This window comes from Astyanax mexicanus, chromosome 15, assembly GCF_023375975.1.
Source record: "Astyanax mexicanus isolate ESR-SI-001 chromosome 15, AstMex3_surface, whole genome shotgun sequence".
NCBI lineage: Eukaryota > Metazoa > Chordata > Actinopteri > Characiformes > Acestrorhamphidae > Astyanax > Astyanax mexicanus.
The window spans coordinates 17,633,815-17,655,694 of record NC_064422.1 but is presented as its reverse complement, the minus strand read 5'-3'; the positions used below and the strand labels follow the sequence as shown (position 1 = coordinate 17,655,694).

The following is a 21,880-nucleotide window of genomic DNA, read 5'->3' as shown; positions in this document are numbered from 1 at the left end:
CTAGAAACTTTGCGTCTAAAACCAGTACACAGGGACCCTTCTGCCAGTACATATTTTACTCCAGACGAACTCACACCACTGGGAAAGACCAAAAAAGTTGACTATCTGGAGAAGGATCAGCACCAAGGCTTCCGAACATCAGGAACGTGTGTGCAGTACGATTATTTCTGCGCTTATATTACATACATGAAGGTAACACAACCCTTTCAAAATAAAAGTACATCATAAAAACTAAATTAAATTACTTAAACCATCTAAACATATCACAGATACAGTTTTTGGAAGAGTTACGTTTTTATTGTTTGTGTTATATGAATTATTATAATTTTGACCATAAAGAATAAGTTACTTTGAACCCAAAAACGAAATTTTATTAAATAGATATATATTATACGATATATATTATTATACAATACAGATATATGTCTTTATGTTTTTTAGCTTAAGTAGAAAATATCATAAAATAATTATTAAAAACCAAATATATGGCCACTGTCTTCAATGTTTCTTTTTTGTTGTTTTTCTTTTTTTATTTCTTAGAATAACTTTGACTTTAAAGACAATATAATATTTTTTTAAATTAAAAAACAAACCTCTAAAATGACTAACATTTTTATTCTTGCTGCAAGATTTAATATTCATAAAGATTTACATAACAATATAACAAAATTATTACTGGTTAATAACCCAAAGAATACTTAAATAAAAAAAATGAATAATATTTTTTTTCCTCTATTTTTTGCTTTTTTATTATTTTATAATACTGTATATGTTTCACAGTAAAGTAAGTGTTGGAATTATGTAAACTGTATTATTTCTTCACGCTATTAAAATTAAATACTGCTAGATTTATAATCCATGGATGGTTCTCATCATGTGATTCCCACTTCTTAGTCATGTGCTCTCGGCGTGATCCCGCATTTACTAAACACACTCGCCTCTGGGCAGGTGGATTACAGCTCTGACCTAACGAAGTATATATCACAGTTGCTTACAAAAACGTTTAATAAACACTGATTCATTCCCCCATTTCTCAGACTGCGCAGTGGAGCGATCCGTTTACATGCGATCACCCTGAGCACCAATCAGAAAGCGTGAAACACGCCTGGAGAGCAGCCAGAGAGATGTATATAATTTACATAATAAAATACATTAAATAAAGTACATACAAGCCCTTGTTAAGAACTACATAGACAGATACATTACATTTTATATTTAGCCTCTGTTATTCATACTGCTACTACTACTGCTAGTACTACTACTACTACTGCTACTATTAGTAAGTAGTACTGTTTCTACTACTACAACTACTACTACTACTACTACTGCTACTACTAATAGTAGCAGTAGTAGTACTGCTACTGCTACTATTACTAGTAATGCCTCTGCTAGATCAGCTTCTACTGTCTTTTGGTTGTCAGGGTGGTTAAAAGCTGGTCATACAGAGAGAAACATACTTTGTATTGGTTAACCAGTTGTGTACCAGCTCTTGGTCATCATAGTGTCCATATGTTGTAAGTGATTTTCTGGTTTTGCTAATTATGCTGTTTAACCAGCATCGCCAAGCTTCCTGGAGGTTATTAGAAAGTTGAGTCCCATTTCACTACTAACTACAACCAGGCCTGATTACTGCCAGACCTGTAGAATCAAGAAATTACTTAAATAGAACTTGTCTGACAACATGAAGCAGGATAAAATATTTCAAAAATTAATTTAATTAATCTAAAAGTCTGGAAATGGTTACAAAGTCATTTCTAAAGCTTTGGGATTCTGCAGACCACAGTGAGAGCTATTATTCACAAATAGAGAAAACATTAAACACTAGTAAACCTTCCCAGGAGTGGCCAACCGTCTGAAATTATTCCAAAATGAATGCTTGTAGACCAACTAAACCATCAAACTCAAACCAAAACATTCCCTATACTGATTAAGAGTGGTAAACTGGTCTTTAGTGTGATACTATTTAAAAGCCAACAATCCAAAAAATAGAACCTCAAATAAAACCCTGCTAAACTACAACCACAAAAGAAAACAAACATATCCTATGCTGGTTGGCTAGCTCCTTTACTTGCTCTTGACCAGCAAAGTGTGTGTTTTCTCTAGATGACCAGTTGGGATTTTTTTTAGCAGGGAATATAAAATGTAATCTTGTCATCAAAGTGGTAATCAAAACACTGATGCTCATGTCTTCATTGGCTTTCCTTCAGATTAAATATTCTGAGTAAATGTTACAGTTAGCTACACTGTTATTACTGCACATCCTGCACTGAGTCTCTGTAGAGCTGTAGAACTCATTGACATCCTATTTAGTATTTGGTCGGAGCAGAACCAGGTATGACTTAAAGAGGTGTATCTGAGGTGAATGTGAGGTAATGAGAGTTAATGTGTAAGCTCTCTGTTCCTGAGATCAGTGTGAGTAAAGATGTGCAGATGAATGATAAAGAGGAACTCACTGTGCTCTGCTGCTCGGTTCTGCTGCTGCTTCTCTGGTCTGGTCTGGTTCCTCCTCTCTGATTAAAATGGTTCAGTCTGGGGGAGGAGTTTACACCATTAGATACACACACTCCCAGAAACACACAGTCACTGTGAATAAGCAGAAAACCAGCATTCAGTCCAGGCAGCAATCAGATCAGCAGAGCTAAAGCTGGTGATATGCCATGGTTCTGTAGAATGAGCTGTTATAATACATGTGATGCTGTTAAAAAAACAGACTGGTCCACCTCTGCATGCACGTGAACCTCCTGTACTCCTACAGTTACACACACACACACACACACACACACACACATCACCTTTATATTTTATTATCAGTGTAGGAAATAATGTTGAACCTTTATCACTGAGCATTTATGCACACATTTGCACATGTATGTGTATTCCTGGTATTTAACCTTATTGACAAGTTTACTAAAGTATTAAAATGTACAATATATACAGTGTCATGAAAACGTTTTTGCTCTTTTACAGATTCTTTTGTTTTTGCATTTAAGATTATCAAACAAACTTAAATATCAAAGAAATACAACCTAAGTTAATATAAAAAGCATCTTTTATATGATGATTTCATGATTTAATGAAAAAAAAAAACATCCAAACCATTTTAGCCCTTTGTATTATAAATTACACTTTTTGGAAAGCCGATTTGATTTTCACTAACCACAACCAGGCCTGATAACTGCCAAACCTGTAGAATCAAGAAACTGCCTTACAACATAAAGCAACTAAAAATATCTTAAATAATAAATAATCTGAATCTGAAAAGCAACACATTAAGCGGCGATCTAAATAAATTCAAAAACAGATGATAAAACAAACTCATTGACATCTGTCAGTCTAAAAAAAGGTTATAAAATAATTTCTAAGGCTTTAGAACTCCAGTGAACCAGAGTGAGAGCTATTATTCACAAATAGAGAAAACATAAAACACTGGTGAACCTTCCCAGGAGTGGCCGGACGGCCGAAATTATTCCAAAAGGGCATGGACAACTCATCCAGGAGGTCACAAAAGAATCCAGAACAACATTTAAAGAGGACCTCTAATACTTTACTGAAAATTAAACTGAAAAGAAAAAGAAAGGCAGTAATTATTGCTATTAATGTAATTAATTAAGTGAACAGTGAGGTTAGGTCTGGTATGAATGATTGATAGCAATAAAGGAAACAAATGTAGTTATGTTAGTAACGCCAGTCCCATGGTAGACCTTCCATTGTGTGAGTGTGTGGTAACTGATTTGTTCAGGAGATTTTGGGGATAAATAGTTCTGGCTGAATGTGCCTGATACAACTGAGTTCCTGTGCAATGACATTTGGAATGTCAGTGTACAAGAAGTCATGAATGTCAATCTGTAATTAGTTTGATGCAATAAACATCCAAGCTAAAGATCAAACCACAGAAGCTTTTTTCAGTATCATTTCCCAAAATGTTAAACCACTGTTACCAACTGTACCAAATGGATTAATCTGGACTGAACTGTAGGAAGAAAAACTTCTTTTTTTTTAGAATATTTGTCACAAGCTGCCCTCAAACAACCTGTTTTCCAGCGTCAACCTAAACAGTGAGTTCAGCCACTTTATTGTGCACCCATTACTGACATTTAGTTTATTGTAAATGCCCTTAGGAAAGCAGTGCCATTATGCCAACCACACAAGTCTAAAATCGCCATTCCCAAAACCATCCAATAGATCAAGGGGAGCCCAGAGACTTCTGTACAGTGCTGCAGCTGTACCTATACCTCTGGGTAAATAATAATACCAATATCAACACCTGATCTCAATAATACCCTTATGGCTGAATACCATCATCTCCTCACAGCAGTGTTCAAAGGTGTCTACACATGTTTGGACATATAGTGTATCTCAGTATGTACTTGGATATTGATTACTCTTGGTTTCTAAAAGGTCAAAGTTATCCTGCCTTATCCATTCCACAACCACCTCTGAACCATCACCTTCATTTGGAACACCAAATTTGTCAACACGGTTGTTTGAGATTGTGATAAAGCATTCATAGGTAGTCCTTCATTTTTCTGTTTAATTTGTGCAGTATAACAGTTTCTCAGGCCACAAATCCCTAGAGGCGTAGAGCATGATGCCCCCACCACCATGCTTAACAATTTGTGCATTGTTCTAAACCAACCCAGAAGGGTTTCCTTCTTTTCCCCCTCAACTGCAGACATTAGAGAATTTGAAGGAAACTTCTTTCTTGGCAGCCTCTTAGGGTGCTTTCACACCTGAAAGTCCAGACAGTTCATGGCAGGCCTGTGCCTTAGTGGGTGAGACATGAGCCATATAAAAATATTTTTTTTCAATCTCACAGTTAGGACAGTCACATTGAGGCACATTAAATATGTATTTCACTGCCATATATGACCAAAATGATCGTATTCGCCTGCTGTGTGACTGTTAGCCTAAGTGCAAAACCACAACTGTATACGACTGAAATTACACTTTTTTGGTTTGGGTTGAATGAGAAGGTTTTTAAGGTGACTTTCTAAATTTTATGAGCTTTTTTGATTAAAGCTTATCAGCCATAACACTCAGGCAACAGTCACTGCTCCTTTCAGCCTGAGATAAGCCATGCGTATCCAAGGCCTCAATCAATATTTACTCTGTAGATTCAGTCTGTGCTTGTGAATGAACAGTTGGCTGTGAATTATATAAACTGAAGCTAAATTTAGCTGAACTGGGTGTGTAAGCAGCATTGTAAAACAGCGGACTAACATTTTAGAAATTACACACATCCACATCAGTATAAGTGGTGAGGTCTCATCCTATGAGTGCAGCTGAACACTGGCCAGCATGCTCATAAACCATATCAGACACATTTATAAGGAAGATTAATCAGAGGTATTGGATTATACAGAGTTTTTTTCTTCCTACAGTTCAGTTTAGATCAATCAGTTTTGTTCAGTTGGCCACAGTGGTTTTATGATTTGGATCAGGTTTTAGTTTGTATCAAAGAAATTCCTGATGAATGCTCGTGATTTCTCATGTGTTCTCTGGAATGATGGAGCTCTGACTTGCAAAGGTCAGATATATATATATATATTTTTTTTTTTACATAAAACTTTTGACACAAAATTTACTCCATAAAAGCAATGTGTCTAATAAACATCATAATATGCCACACCTGTTACTGGCGGATAGTTTGCCTCAGCAAAATGAGATGTGCTCACTAACACAGATGTAGACCCAATTGTGAACAAAATTTGAGATAAAATGTACATAGGAAATGTCTGAGACCTTTGAGTTCAGCACATGAAAAATGGGAACAAAACCAAAATTGTTATGTTTATATTTTTCTTCAGTGTATTTAGAGGTTAAAGTTAATAGCAGCCTTTAACCAACAGAGGGCGCCACAAACAGACAGTCTGTCAGATAAAGTGTCTGTGGTGTTTTTACTGTATTTACTGTGTTTTACTGTCTGTGTTCTGCTGTCTGCTGCACCAGTGTTAAGTGGACAACACTGTTAATAAATGCATCAGCTACTACCCATTGTTGACACAGCTTATCTAATTCCAGTAGATAAGTATTGTCAATAGTATAGGACTTTCTGCAGCAGATGAAGCATTTGGCCCCTCAATACAACTTAAGAATTCTACTTTTAATTGTATAAATGCTGTACTTTGACAAGCAGCAGTGGGCGTAACTATCTGTAGGTCCCACGATGACATTTTAAGATTGTTGCATTTGATGACCCTTATGAAAAGCTTGTGACGTAGTGTATAATTAGTGTATTTGTGATAGGCAGGTTTTTGTGTCAAATGTAGTTGATCGGATTATAAAGGGTCAGAACTTCATGTTTGGGTAAATGTTGGTGATTGAATCATAAAGGGCCGCAGCAACCTACAGCTGTTAGGTGTCTGGTCTTCACGTTTGGATTAAATATTGCTGATGGGATCAACGGTCAGAGCAACCTATAGCTGTTAGGTGTTGGGTCTTCATTAGTGCTGGGCGGTATGGCCAAAAAATGCATATCACAGTATTTTTCAAGATTCTGACGGTTTCACAATATATTATGGATTTTTTTTTCTATTATTATTTTTTAGCCTTAATATAGGTTTTTAAGTTACTGTATTGTTAGGAGTACATATAATATAAAACGCCAATGCTTTAAATGATAGGCTTTTTTTACTATTGGGTTTACTTTATCCCACAACATTACACAATAGATATAAAAATCAGATTTATTATAAGAAAAACAGCTGAAGAATGTAAACAGTAGGCCTTTAAAAGAGATACGCCAACAACTTAAACACATCTTCTTTTTACAAAATATAAAAAATATTTTAAATAGTTCTATAAACCCTAAAAATGGACATTAAATATGTTTAAGTATTCAAAGAGAAGCTCTATTGCACAAGTAAGACACACGTTTATTATAAATTTACTATATGTTATTATTGAAGCCAGTAGAGGCATTACAATATTAAAATAAGCCACAATTCCCTTTTTTCTCCAGTTATCAAATACATTAAAATCATCCTTCAAGCTACAGTTTTATTATATTTAAAGGGGCTGCAGGCAGAACAGCGCTAGACCTGCGTTTGACTCCACACGGGTACGGGTGCTTCTCTGACGGTGCTGCTCTAAACGGGCTCTGCAGCGCCCTCTAGCAGTATGGTGGTATGAGAGAAACACATACCGCTTCTGGTTCCCCCTGCGGATGAACCGGTATACCGCCCAACACTAGTCTTCATGTTTAGATTAAATGTTGGTGATCAGATCATACACAGACACTGTAACATAGCTGTTAGGTGTTGCATCATGTTTGGTTAAATGTTGGTGCTTCTGCTGGTTAATCTGCTTTTGGACCAGAATTGCTAGGACAGTCTGACTTGACCATGCTCTAAATATAATCCCAGAATCCTCTGCATCTACACTCTTCTTTCTGAAAGCTTCAGAGAATAATTTGGATCCTGGCCATGATTATTTACTCACTTCAACATCAACATCCCACATCCTTTTTAATTCTGCGTTCCATTTGAACATGGATGCTGGTAATTCCAATCTCCAAGTAGGAAATTTTAACTGAAATACTTCAACAAGTCAGAGTTCCTACTTGGGGGGGGGACAGCCTTCCCAACCCAAGATCAAAATCCAAGATGGCTGCACCACACATCAACAGCAGTAAAAGCAGTAGTATTATACATTTTATTATCACTGCAATCTATTGGTGTTTCATTAAAATAGGATGTACACACACAGTACTGTACAAATCTGTACGAATACCATGTTTTATTCATATCCAACTGATGATTTTATTCTAATTTAAATTTTTCACACTTTAAATATTAATAAAAGTGGAACTGTTATAACCCTTTCCTTTCAGAAAAGTACAGTATTGCTCACATAAAGATCAAATCTCCAAACGTTCATATATACTCAAAAAGTTTTCATGGCATGTCCTCAAACACAGTTCATAAAATTTGACAATAATCAATCAATCAATCAATCCAAAAAGTACTTTTAATCTCACATAATTTATTCAAAGAAATGAGATACACATATCGGCCTATAGAAAAAGCAAGTTATATTAAAATCCTCTACAATTTGTTCACCGGCTCTCCTTTTATAACATTATCAATAACAGTAAAACAGATTACAGGAATGTTTTAATGGCCTTTTAATGTTCCCTGAGTTTAACAGTACAGACCTTTTTTTCTCTGTCTAACACATTGAAATATATAAGCTTCATTACATTTTTTATGAAGACTATAGAGAGCAAGGCATCTGGGACCAAACTTTCATATCAATTCAGTTCATATTTTCAAATAAAGCACTTGAAGTCTGTCATGAATGTAATTTTTTGTTGTTGATTTATTTATTTTTTTTACTTCTATCTAACGTAAATAAATAAGATCCAGTCCTGAGATGGACACTCAGTTATTTTATTAATAATCTCATCCTCCTTTACAAAATCCAGAGTTCTGGGGTTTACTGGTAGCCCAGGGTGGACGCAGTGGTCAGTCTCTGTCCGTACAGCCCATAGGGGGTGTAATAGGACCCTGTGGCACCAGGGGCTGGCAGGGGGCTTTTGGAATAAGGATGATAGCGACCAAGTCCTAGCGCATGATGTGGGGTTCTGAGTGCCAGTGGACCCCCAGGAACCCCGGGACCTCCAGGACCCGCGGTTGGGGGTATGTGCATGTGGCAGGCCATAGCAGCCGCTAAGGACGGTGACCCTGGATATCCTGCAATTGACTTGTCCGTTCCAACAAATGCGGTATGAGTCCGCAGGTGATTCAGCAGATCTTCCGAAGAGGAGAAGCGTTTGTCGCAAGGTCCGTTAGCAGAAACCCAGTTGCAGACATGTGGCTGTGGGTCGTTAGGGAGCATGAAGCCGTAGGGGTACAACGGGTGACCGCTTAACGTGGCGGAGGAAGGGATTCCAGGCAGGGAGTGAGTGGGGTAAAGCAGAGGGTATTTTAGAGCTGCATGGGAATCATGTGCGCCGCTAGCGCTAGCAGCACCTGGTAAATGCTGGCTAGCGCAGTGATAGCTAAGGCAATATGGGTCTCGGCACAGGCCCGCTGAGATGATGGATGGTGGAGAAGCTCCAGTCAGTGGGCTTGTCCCAGTTTTACTACCTAGCGAGCTAGCAGCAGCTAATTGCGCACTTAGCAACTGACTGCTAGACTTGGTTGGGTCCAGTGTCACACCATGGGAGAGGAATTGCTGGGGGTAGCTGGCATACGCCCCTGCCAATCCACCAGGGAACGATACTCCAGCAGGGGCTAGAGGGAAAACGGTGTGACCAGCCCTGTACGGAGAAACTGGAGCCACCAGTCCAGACCCAATGCTTGATGACGCTGAAGAAACAATGGTTGTTTCAGATGTAGAGGTCTTGGACGTTTCCTGCTGTTGACTTGTCTCACCACTGACCCCTGAACCACTACTGGAGCTTACCAAACCAGATCCCTCACCTGGAGATGCTTTATTATGATTCTCAGATTCCTTCTTCTCTTCTCTATCTCCTGATTTAGAGTCTGTGACCTGAGGAGAAGAAGGGCTGCATGAGCTTGGCCTTCCCACCCCTGGGGTGAATGGGCGACAGGGGGCGCTCGGCACCCGGAAACCGCACTTATCTCCGCTCGAAGGTGAGCTTTTCTTGTCTGGGGACTTGGCGTAGGGTTTAAAACTACATTTATCTTCCGCTCCAATGTCGCTGATCTTTAGCGGTGCAGATTTAGAGTCCTTGCTACCAGACTGACTGGGGAGTTTAGAGGAGGGTGGAGTGTCAGGCTTCCCGATTTGAGAACATGTCTGTGCCAGGAGGGCCAGGGGACTCTTCTTGGCATCCAGCTGTGGGGGGAAAAAAGGAGTCAGGGTTAGGAGATGTGGTCTACAATTTAAAGCCTAACTTGCTAGCCTTAGTAGTATTTTCCACACAGAAAAGAGATACATGGACATATATTGCTTTATATGTGGAATACGTGTGCACATGTATAAAAGGTATTTTGAAATGCATTTTATATATACATATATATATATATATATATATATATATATATATATATATATATATATATATATATATATATATATATATTTTTTTTTTTTTTTTTTTCAGAATAATCCCTGTCCAGAGTAAAGATTTAGACCAGGTTTACAGTTTAAACCTAAAGGGACAATTTCTTAGACAGGGATTAAGCCTAGTCCTGGTCTACACAGCATTTTAAATATGAATTCTATATTGAAAGAAAAAAAAAAACTAGTTTAGTCCCTGTCCATGAAATTGTCCCAATAGTTTAGGTTTTGTGGGTGAAAAATATGTGTAGGCAACGTATGTCAGTTGTGTTTTTAAATTAATATTACATCTTTATTTTCCAAATGGGGTTTAAAATATATTGCTGTGTTCATTATTTTTTAATTTAATAATATTTAAGCATAATCTCCATGAAGCATATTCAAAATATTGTTCAGCTGTGTTTAATTAAGACATTTTAAACTAGTTAAATGTAACTAATAGCGAGTGTCAGTTCGTTTTTTTATTTGTAGTTTTCAACATAAAACGCTTCAACGCATTTAGCCCTAAGCATGCGTCTCTACAACTACAACTCCCATGATGCAAAGCGGACTGACGGACAACACAACAGTTAGCTAGCCAGCTAACCTAAACTAACTATATACAGAGGGAGATTTTCTAGCAGAGAGCTCGGAGGTAAAATTTAAACTCAAGAAACCACAAGATTTACACTCACAAAAATACGTTTTAACGATTGTTTCAGGCATAAAATCATTTATACTGAGACCTTTTTTTTACTTTAAAAATAGCATTTTTAACCATTTATTTAATTTAATTTATTGTATTAGAATAAAAAATTAATTAGAATAAAATAAATGAGCCGACTGAAACCACCAGCACTACACATGCTACTTCTTTGGGTCTTCAAGTGACTATTTTGATGTTCGACAGAAGGGGGCTCTCTTTAACTGAATTTAAAACTGCCACATACACGCTGCACTGTTTAGTTGTCTTTTATTTTCAGGAAAACACGTTTATTTTAGGAAAATCACGATAAATCAACGTTTTAAAGCTCATTTGTACCACTCCATAAATATTCCTAATTTCAAAAGCTTTACATTAAACAGGACTCTTTCCATCTGAAGTCACCTAAAACTGAACTGAGCCGCAGAACAATGAGCTTTTGGATTATTTTTTTTGTTTTATTATTAAATTAAAGTCAATAGTTTGAAGGTGGATTTACACATGTGGTTATAATATAGCCAAAAAAATCTCCTACAGTAAGACAATTTTTAATTTACAAATTCTCAAGCTAATGCATCTGTAAAATATTTTTACAGGTAGTTTTTATACTGCCTAATAATGTCTAAACAGCTCTGACCAGTCTAGGCATGGGCTTGTGGTATCTGACACCAAGACTAACCATAAAGCATATCCTTTAGGTCCTGTAAGTTGTGTGAAATAGCTTTGTCCCAGTCACTGGTTGTCCTTCCTTGAACACTTGGTTGGTCCCTTGGTTCTATACTATCCTATTTTTAATATGCTTTTTTTATGTATAGCTCAGTTGTTTCTACATTATTCTACAGTTGTTGTTACATTATAAAAAAAAAAAAGTAAAATAAGTGATCATCCAAATAAAGTTACAAATATAATTTATTTCCTTGTGTTCTATAATAATGGCATTTTATATTATTAACACAATTATTTAGAAATATCTATATAAGTAATGACATAATATAAAAGTATTTTTAAAAACATTAAGGTACTAAATAAACGGTCAAATGTATTTTTGATTTATTCTTATTTCTTAACTAAATAATCAAAACATGAGTTTATTATTTAAATGTATTATATGTTACAAAGGGTGAAACTATTGTCAGTTTGTATGGAAAATAACGGTGGTTTATACTTAATTGTATATTATATTTTATATTATATCATAATATATTTTTTATTATATTAGTTTATATTTATATATAATGTATTTATTTACATTTAGTGAGTTACGTAAAAAAACATACTATATATATATATATATATATATATATATATATATATATATATATAGTAATGACCTAACAGACAAAGACTTAAAAAAAATAATAATGTTTACTCAATTTAACATTATTATTAATTTTATATTACATTTTATTTAATGTTAGTTATATGGGGTTTTTAATTCGTGTAGCTACATATAAATGCACACGTAGTTTGAATAGCTCGATTAGAGTTAATTTAGCAGATTATTGTATATGCCACTAAAAAAAGCCCCAGTATTCCCAGTACACTCTACACCACTTCTATTAACTAGTATATTTAAGAGCACCTACCTCTATGGGACTGGTGGGGGTGGAGGGCAGGGGGTGCAGGTAGTCCGGGTGGTGCCCCCCGTGCCCCCGGGCGGTCAGCATGCTGATTAAGCGGATGGGTACGCGGTGCCGCTGCCGGTCCGGATCCCCCGGAGCCGCGAGCTGTCTGCAGCCTCTCCCCGCCTCCTCTAACCCACCCCTCCACAGCGGACCCCGCGAGCTCGCTCCCACAGAGTCCGGAGGCAGAGCGATCATGACCCTACAGCCATGCGCGCGCGGGAAGCATCCGGGAATTCTCCCATACACAAATAACAGCGTGCTGCGTGTTCAGTGAAGAGTTAAGATATCAGTGCTGTTCTAATAAACTGCTCTCGCGCTCCTGCTTCTGTTCAGATCGCGAGAAAAGTCGCTTTCCATCGTAACCGCGCTCAGCTCACACAGGCGCGCGCTGCTGCTGCTCTGTCCGCGACCGCACGAGCTCCGCGATTAAAGCGCCGCCGTCAGCCAATCACAGCGCGAGAGCAAAGGACGTCAGCGCCAGTGTACTGTATATTACTGTTTATTATTTACAGCAGAAGGAGAATTTACATTATTTAGCTAAAAAACAGCAATATAAGATACAATTAGCAGTTTTTAAAATAATATTCAAATTAATTAATAATATAATTAAGAGAAGAAAAGGGGAAAACTAAGCATTTCTGCCTATTTTGTGACTGCATTGAGGCTAAATAGTTTACATTCTTAAAAAATCTTATTCATTAATATTATTCTGGTTATTATTATTTTTTAGATGTTTTTTATTCCTTTTAATAATGTTAAATAGCTTTTACGTTACCATTTTATTTTACCTTAATTATTCATTTTTCTTTTGATTTCATTTTTTCAGTACCATTAAGTTAAATGTTCGACTGTATTGAAAATGAGGGTTACCCATGAGAAGTGAAAATGTTGATTAATTTTTATTGTCTATTAATAGTTTTACCCTTTTGGGATGGTAAATGTTTAATTAATTAGTTGGATTATTTAATGTATTAAATACATAAAATAACAAGTTAACTTGCTGATTTAATACTTGTAATTAATTTTTTTTCATAATTTCATAATTTTATTGGTACAATTCTGTTAAATCCTGTTTCAAATATACTATTATCCCCCAATTCCATGGAATCTACTTGGAAACAACCTGGCAACCACTCAGGAACACCTTCGTAACACCTAAGCACCCACTTAGCAATATCTTAGCAACCGCCATAAATACTTTATTAACTACATTGTACATTCTAGTATACTGGTTTACTATGGCAAAAGACTAGGAGCACCAAAACAACATCATGCCACCCACTTACCTGTAGCAATAGAAATACCAGTAAAATTGATAGCCACATCCTCGCAACCACCATGAATACTTTAGTAACTGCATAGAAACATCATAGCTACCATCTAAGATACCATAGCAAACAACTAGAAACACCATAGCACCTATTTAGCAACACATTAGCAGACACCTTGGACACCTTAGCAACCACCATAGGAATACCATAGGAAAATGCATATCCACATCCTAGTCCCCACCAGAATTAATGTAACAAATGCAAAGGAACAAACTAGCAACCACCTGGGAGACTACAGAAAAGAACAAGGAACACCTTAACAACACTGTAGCAACCACATAAAATACCACAACACATGCATATATGAACCAATATAACATTTAAAATAATAATTCAGAATAATTCCTCTTTGACCTCTTTAACAGTTTAATAAAACATTACTCTGCACTAAGATTGTTAAACTAAGAATGGTTAATTTTGTGGCTCCCAATTAAAACGTGTATCTCCACAACAGCAGCTTTAACTCAGTGTTAGGGACAGTTTGTGTGTTCAGAGTATGCAGTAGACTAAAAATCGACAAAAGTGGAAATACCGGTTTTTCATTGGACAGCAACGATTTACTATACCCCCGTAAACTAGAGGATAACTGATCACACACTGAATCTACAGCTGCACGTTGTCATGTTGCAGGCAGATGCAGAGGGGGTGTAATTTATTCATCTGTCTGACATGGAAATATTTCGGTAAGTGGATGAGGGCAGTGGAATATTAATCTCTACAAACAGAGCCTTCATAAGATATTAATTATCCCAGTGTGACGCTATATTTAAGCCTGCTCCTCTGATCTCGGGCTCAGGCTGAGTTCTCGCTGCTGGACAGCAGATGATGTAAAGCAGAGTTTTATGTGCTGAAAGCCCATTTGCTTAGTGTGAGCAGGGGAACACATGTGAGCGATATTGTGATTGATCACCACGCTCCTTTTTTTAGGCTGTGTCTGTCAGCTCCTGCCCCGGCGTGTGAGTTATTAGGGCAGAAGCGGGGGGAGAAGGGCGGCCATAAATCCAGCACTCCAGGCTCAGACTGCCTTTATTGTGTGTGTGATAGATGACCCTCCACACACCGCCAGCACTCGCTTTATCAGACTGCTCAGAATGGTCGAGAGCAGCCATCAGCAATGACTGACTGACTAAATCCCTCACTCATTCATTTACTCACTGTTTCAAAGACTGACTGATCGACTTACCTACTGACTCTCTTACTGACCAACTGATACACGGTCTGACTCGCAGAATAAATGATTGACTGAATCACTCATTAAATTACTGACTTCCACAGTCATTTATTCACTGTTTCAAAGACTGACTGATCAACGTACTTACTGACTCTCTTACTGACCTACTGACATTCGGTCTGAGTCACAGAATGAAAGACTGACTGCATTGTTTCAAAAATTTACTTCATGACTTTCTGACTGACCAACCGACTGAATCACTGACCAACTTACTGACTCCCTCCTTAACTAATTTGCCCACTGTTTGGAAGACGACCACACTTTTTTACCTCACTAAATAACTGACTGAATTATGGACTAATCAACTTACTGACTGATAGAAAGACTGACTAACTAGATCACTCAAGAGCTCACTGACCTCCTTACTCACTTACTCACTCAATGTTTGAAAGACTTACTAATTAACTACATCACTGACTAATTAACTGACTGACTTAATCACACACCAACCCAGTGACTTCCAGGCACACTCATTTACTCACTGTTTCTCAGTCAGTGAGTTTTTCAATCTCTGACTTGGACTAACTTACTCACCAATGACTGATAGTCATTTCACAAACTCGCTAAATCACTGACTGAGTAAATCACTGACATACGGGTTAATGGATCTTGGTTTTACGGGACCTTGTGCCAGACATGTATAAAGTACAAGAGACCCAGACTTGTGTAAAAGTACAAGCACAAATATTATATCAAAAATAGTGATTTGAGCAGAAGCTGAAGTATTTTTAAGTCAAAAGTTTTCAGAGCAAAAGACAGAACAGGAGCAGTATGTTTTTCTTATAAGATCAGCTTGATCTCTTGATTCGCTCAATGATGAGGAGCTTCATCACACTCAGTGACCGTACAGAGCATCTATAGATCTGGCAGTTAGAGTGTGGGTTTAGTATGATTCCTAAAATTTTGATAATTGTAACGAGTAACGATGCAGCACATAAAAAAATGTAAAAAGAGTAAAAATATTAAAGTCATCAAAAACATGTAAAAAGTAAAAGAGAAAAAATAATACTCAAGTAGGACTTAAGTACCATAGTGAGGTAGTTCTACTTCGGCCAGAATATTTGGTCAGCTTGGTTCCACTGAGATAATATCATAGCATTTGTATTTATTTAAATTTACATTTAGGGGGTGCCAAGTGGTCCAGCGGTCTAATGCACTGACATTATGATCAGGAATCGAATCCTGTTCATGTAGCTTTCCATTGACTACCGGAGCCCTGTGAGAGCACAATTAGCCTTGACACAATTGGCCTTGCTTTCTTTGGGTGGGTAGATGGCGCTCTCTTCCCACATCACTCCAAAGGGGGATGTCGCTCAGCACAAGACGCCTGTGAGCTGATGTATAGGAACCGAGTCACTGCGCTTTCCTCCGAGCGAGCTGTGATGCTTCTCAGCAATGCAGTTCGAAAAAGAAGTCAGTGGTGGCTAACTTCACATGTATTGAAGAAGGCATTTGCAAGTCTTCACCCTCCTGGTGTTGGGGCATCACTAGTGATAGGTAGGGTCCTAATAAGTGGGTTGGCAGTGTAAATTGTGGAGAGACTGGGGAAAAAAAAAGAATAGTGTGCAATGGAATCGCTCTCCTGAAGGAGGGTCACTGACCGCTGGACACAAGCCAATACCAAATTAGCCAGTTAAAGGAAAATTAATTATTAGGAAACACAAAAAGACTATTTTGTGCTCACATCTCGGCGTTACAGGAGAGGACCTTTTATTGTGTGGGCCACTGTTTTGTAAAGGAGCTTTATATTGGAACATTGTGTGGCTAACAGGAAGCGTGAGCTCACCTGCTGTACATCTATTAAAGGACTATTTTCCTTCCATTATGTAAGTTCTAATGTGTTAACCACCTGCTAACCTCTTCACTCTCTTTATATCAGCCTGTAACAGTGAGCTGGGGTTGACCTTCCCAAAGGTATGTGTAATGGCTCTGTGTAATATGCTGCTGTGTGAGCATTAGTAATGGAGTTTCATTATACTACACAGTACAATATTGTAGATTATAATTTATATTAACTATAATTAATGGTTATGACCCTGCTAATCTTTCTGCAGTGAGTTAAAAATGACTGTAACAGTGTGGAGAATGTAGACCGTGACCCAGCACTATCTGACCTTATAGTATAATCAGAAAACAATGTACAACAATACTGGAGAATACACTCCCAGGCCACTTTATTAGAAACCCCTCTCTCCCTCTGCTCTCAAAGCTTTATAAATTGTGATTAGAGAAATGCTGGACTGCACTGTTTAAAAATATAAATAGAAAGACAATGTTAAGTTTAATAAGATGTAAAGATGTTTTCTGACATACCTTAAGTAGCTTAGCAAACCTTTATTTAGTACTAATATATGTTATATATGACTGCACTTTGCATTGCACATTTCTATTTTTATCCAACCTAATGTTGTTCTTTTTTAAATGTTTATCTACACTTAACCTATGTAACTCATCCCACAGATTTTCATAGAGTTTTTTAGAATGTAGTTTTTAAAGAATTTAGAGAATTAATGTTCAAGAGAAAATTAAAGAGAATGCAAAAAAAGCTTTAGTATTAAAGAAGTATTCATCCAAAAACCTTGTATCTCCAAATAAGCAACTTTAAATGGTAAAAAAATGTCTTTCCAAAACATTTTGGAGCATTTATGTTGGTCTATTCAAATTGAAGATGATTAAGTAAAAAAAAAACATCTGACAGACTCACATTATGTAAAAAACAAATTGCAAAAAAAAAAAACAAGTTAAAAATGTTTATTTTTGCATTACAATGACAATAGATTATTTATTTATTTATTAACCTTTTTTATTACCTTTTTTATTACTTTTCAAACGTGTTTTTAGGGAACCAGAAGTGGTTAATCTCTAGAAATACTTAAGCCTAACTGGTGAATTCAAGGTTTCTCGATATATCTGTTAATATCTCTGTGATAATACAGACTTACTTAAACAAAATATGCATGGATTATGGTTTATCATCCTTATTTTGGGTAAAAGGCTGTTTTTTGCCAAACATAACTTTAAATCCATTCATTTAAAGCCAGTTTAAAGTTTTTTTAAACAGCACATATCACCACAGAGCAGCTTTCCAGAGGAAGTGGAATCTGCTAACTTGGCTAAAAACAGCAGCAGCAGTTCTGCCGGTGTGTAGGTGTGTTGGAAAGTGTGTGACTGATTTGGTATATGAAGTGCTGGAGCGGTGCGAGACAAGGTGACGGCGTGCAGGTTCGGCTCTTGTCTTCCTCCGACGCTTTAGTGCAGGAATGAAAGCCTGGGATGGCAGGCGGAGGCTGATCCTCTATAGAACATGCAGATGGGTGGTGTGACGGAGTGAAGCTTCCTGTCTCGGTGGGGAAGGCAGAGCGGCGCTGATGGGTTTGATGGTGCGCTAATGTTGCCGGTGATGGGCGTGTGTGTCTGTTAGCGTGAGGGTAAAACTCTGCACATGGAAATTCTTTTAGGAGGAATGGCGGGACGCTTCACTCGTAGAGAAAGCTGAGAAGCTGCCAGCGGCCGACGGGAAAAAACAGCAGTCAGAAAACATTACGGCTAAGACACAGCGCTCAGGTATTTAGCATCAGGTGCACTTCCACCACCACAGGGTTTTTAATGGCTAATGTTCTTGAAAGTGCCACCTTCCATGATTTGGGTGGATGGAACTCCTCCTTATCTCCCCTTCGGCTCTGTCTTTACCTCCATGCTTGTAATTTCTGTGGCAGCGCTAGCCCAACCTGTCCCATGCTAACCACTAACTCTCAGAGCCAAAGTGTGTAAAGTGTGTGTGAGAGGTGTGGCATGACGGGCAGTGTGTGGGAAAGAGCAGAACACTGAGCGCTTCTCCAGCGATGCCTCTTATTCAGGGTGTCTCATTAATTAGCTAAAGCTGTGGACCTCCGAACCTCCGGATGCTAATCAGGCCTGAGGATTATGGACTGATGGCCATGCTAGGTGGATCTGACGCTCAGAAACTAAAGTCAGCTCCGGATGATGCCTCTCACCCTGACAGCTGCCATATTTCTGACTTAAGAAGTTTCTGGGAAGTGCTGATTACCCTGAGAGATCCAGCCTCTCCACTAATAGTCTTATGGGGATCATGGGGAATCAGTGTTTTGGAACATTAGCTGCTGCTTGAAAGTGAACTGTAGCTGACTTTGAAGCCGTGGAGAAACACTACACTGATAAAAGTTTTAGAGAGGTAGTGTGGAAGTCACACACCAGGTACCAGGTATCTTGGTAGAGACAGTCAACACGTTCCTGATTGTAAAAGTTCAACATTTTATTAATTTATTCCGCATTTATTCGTTTATGTTTTACTCAGTGTTAATTACAAAGATTGTTCTATTCTATAATTTTCTTATTTGACAGGTTCAGATCAGCACTTTGCATGATCTTTGTTAATTTTGATGTCTTGTAAAAGGTCCCAGTGTACATAAAGAATATTTTAAGTAGGCAAAAAGCTAATTAATCATGCGTCAGACTAAGGGTGTTTCCACACTAGCACTTTTTGTCTGAACATAGGAGTGCTTGGTTTGTAAGTTTTGTACGTTTGGTCAGGTGTGAAATCTGGGAGCGGTCCAGAGTACCGATCTCTGGTCCTTTTAAAATTGGTCTGGGGTTCACTTGAAGCAGAACCTGGTGCAGAACCTATCCACTCCCCATGTTGTGTTTGGGGTTTCCACTTAGTGTTACCTGCCCTTTTAATCAGTAAGAACAGTGATAAACACTTGTGTCACACTGGAGAACACATTGGAGAAACTCCTGCACGGGAAATACCAAGAGCCCTAAAAGTGCTGTTCCTCACTCCTCGAGTGTTTATATCCATGGTAACAAATAAAAGGAAGCAAATAACGAATCTACATGTGCAATCAATTCAGAGCTCTGAAGTAGTTATTGTTTGTGAAAACAAAACGGCGATGATAAGCCCCTCCCCCTAACGAAGCCCCAGAATCGGTCATGGATGTGTACTCGTTTATTGGGGACAAATCTGAAAATGCCCTACATCATTGACTGGGGCTGTAACTCCCTTTAAAAACTACATGGAAATATATGGGACCAGTGGCGTGCACAGACAGGGGGGCAAGTGCTCAGGGGGGAAAAAGGGCACTTTTTTTTTGTGACTGACGTCACAGAACAGCGGCAGAGAACGTGAGCAGACTCAATTTAGTGCATCACCAGCAACCAACGGTTGTATGTTTACAGCCGGTGCATATTACAGCCTAGCTGATCCAACTAATGAACTAACTGCCCTCACTAAGGTGAGCTGGGAATGTTACAGCAGGAAATAATTAAAACAAGCAGCATAGCTTTTCTCCAAAACCAGGTTTAAACACTGTAGCTTTTCTAGATGCTACTGAATCGGTATGAGCTTTAATCATACTGGTCAACTACCCTGATTATACTAACAGACCAGTTAGACCATCTAACTCAAAATACATCATAAGCTGTGCTGATCAAGATCCACTCAACCAGTCTGTTCACTCTGTGGCCTCTCTGGACTTTACAGCCGGTCAGTAATGTGGGTTATAGAGGTTTGTTTATTTTAAGAAGATGTGAATTAAGTTTATTATGCAACATAAACTTAGAAGTTTGGTGTTTCTGGCTTGTTGTTTGAGTACATTAAGCCATGTTAAGATTTCTCCTTATAATAGGTTTTAGAGGGAAGAAAAAACACATTAAGCCTTTTTACGTTAAGTGTTTTAGACTCTTATTGGTTCATCAATTAGGTAGATTAGCTCTGTGGTTCCAGTTTGTGCTGCTAGTTTTACTGTTTTCCTGCTGTAACACTTCCAGCTCATTTCAGTGCGGGCAATTAGTTGGATAAGGTGTGCTATAATTAATATAATCCAGTGACTTTATATATACTATAAAAACTGCAGGGAGGCGCTACTCCAGAACCAGAAGCTAAAGCTTACTTTCTCTCATTATCTCTCGTCAGTTGAGTGCGCTGTAGCATTAGCTTAAACTAGCATTTTGTTTTATTACTACTTTTTAACAATCTCGTAATTTAGAGGATCCAGTGTTCACAGAATATAACATATAGTGTTCTGAACATGTTTATTTACAGCAGAATTTGATAGAGGTGAGTTTTTCAAAAAGCACATTCATTTTGGTCGCTTAGACACAGAACCCCAAATATAGGCATATAAACAACATCGCGCCGTCCACAAAATGACGACACGACTGCAATGGTCTATATAGTGTGTGTTTACGTGTTTGTGTGTGTGTGGCAGAAGTGTGTGGAGGGAAAGAAAAAAAGAAGAGGGGCCATGCCTGAGTTATTGTGCTTGTGGATTATGAATGTAAGTTAAGATTTGAATCTCTGTACATTCTGCCATTCATTTCTAAGGAAGATTTTTTATTTATTTTCAAATGTAAATAGATTATGAATGACAAAAATACACATCTGAATGCTGAGACATTAGAAACATATTTCTTATGTGGTTCGGGCTTTATAAATTGCAGAAAACTGCAGAAAAAATGAGAGTCACTTTCTGTAATCATGCACTGCAAAAAATCCATTGTCAAAAGCTACACAAAATATATGTAAATTGAGACATAAAGGTTTAAATGAAGCAAAAAAATTGCCAATGGGGTGAGCAATTTTTTCTTAGTTAGATTTTTTTTTTAAATAAGCAATCACAAAGTTACAAAATGAGTGAAATAAACTTAAATCAAGCTAAAATTATTTATTTTGTGGCTTAAATTTGTACACAAGAATCAATTTAACTTGACTAGTAACTTGTGATGCTTATTTTGAGTCTAAATTACTCAATTATTATTCTACGTGAGACTGAATAAGATCATTCCTAAACAATCTTACATTTATGATGTTTAGTAAGACCAAAAATAAGATTTATTGCCTTAAAACTAGCTAATTTTACATGCTAAGAATAATGTTTTTGCAGTGTGAGTGCCTTTCTACATTAAAAGACTTTTGGACTGCTCCACTGTCCAGTTTGCCTTGGGTTGGGCAATGCTATTGCCC

The 21,880-nt window shown here is 37.6% G+C and overlaps 1 protein-coding gene across 1 annotated transcript; it reads right to left on the bottom strand.

Moving 5' to 3' along the window:
• Positions 1–7,963: 7,963 nt before the first annotated feature.
• Positions 7,964–12,746, bottom strand: LOC103040196 (zinc finger protein 503). Its single transcript, XM_007241022.4, has 2 exons — positions 12,298–12,746; positions 7,964–9,804 (listed from the first exon to the last, which is right to left on the bottom strand). The coding sequence occupies exons 1-2, from the start codon at positions 12,529–12,531 to the stop codon at positions 8,437–8,439; spliced, it is 1,602 nt and encodes a 533-aa protein (XP_007241084.3). The 5' UTR covers positions 12,532–12,746; the 3' UTR covers positions 7,964–8,436.
• Positions 12,747–21,880: the final 9,134 nt, after the last annotated feature.

Bases quoted from the DNA above. Each gene is read 5' to 3' on its own strand.
- LOC103040196 (XM_007241022.4), bottom strand. From the start codon at position 12,531: ATGATCGCTCTGCCTCCGGACTCTGTGGGAGCGAGCTCGCGGGGTCCG. The intron at 9,805-12,297 runs GTAGGTGCTCTT...TTCCCCCCACAG, and splicing joins CCCCCACCAGTCCCATAGAG to CTGGATGCCAAGAAGAGTCC.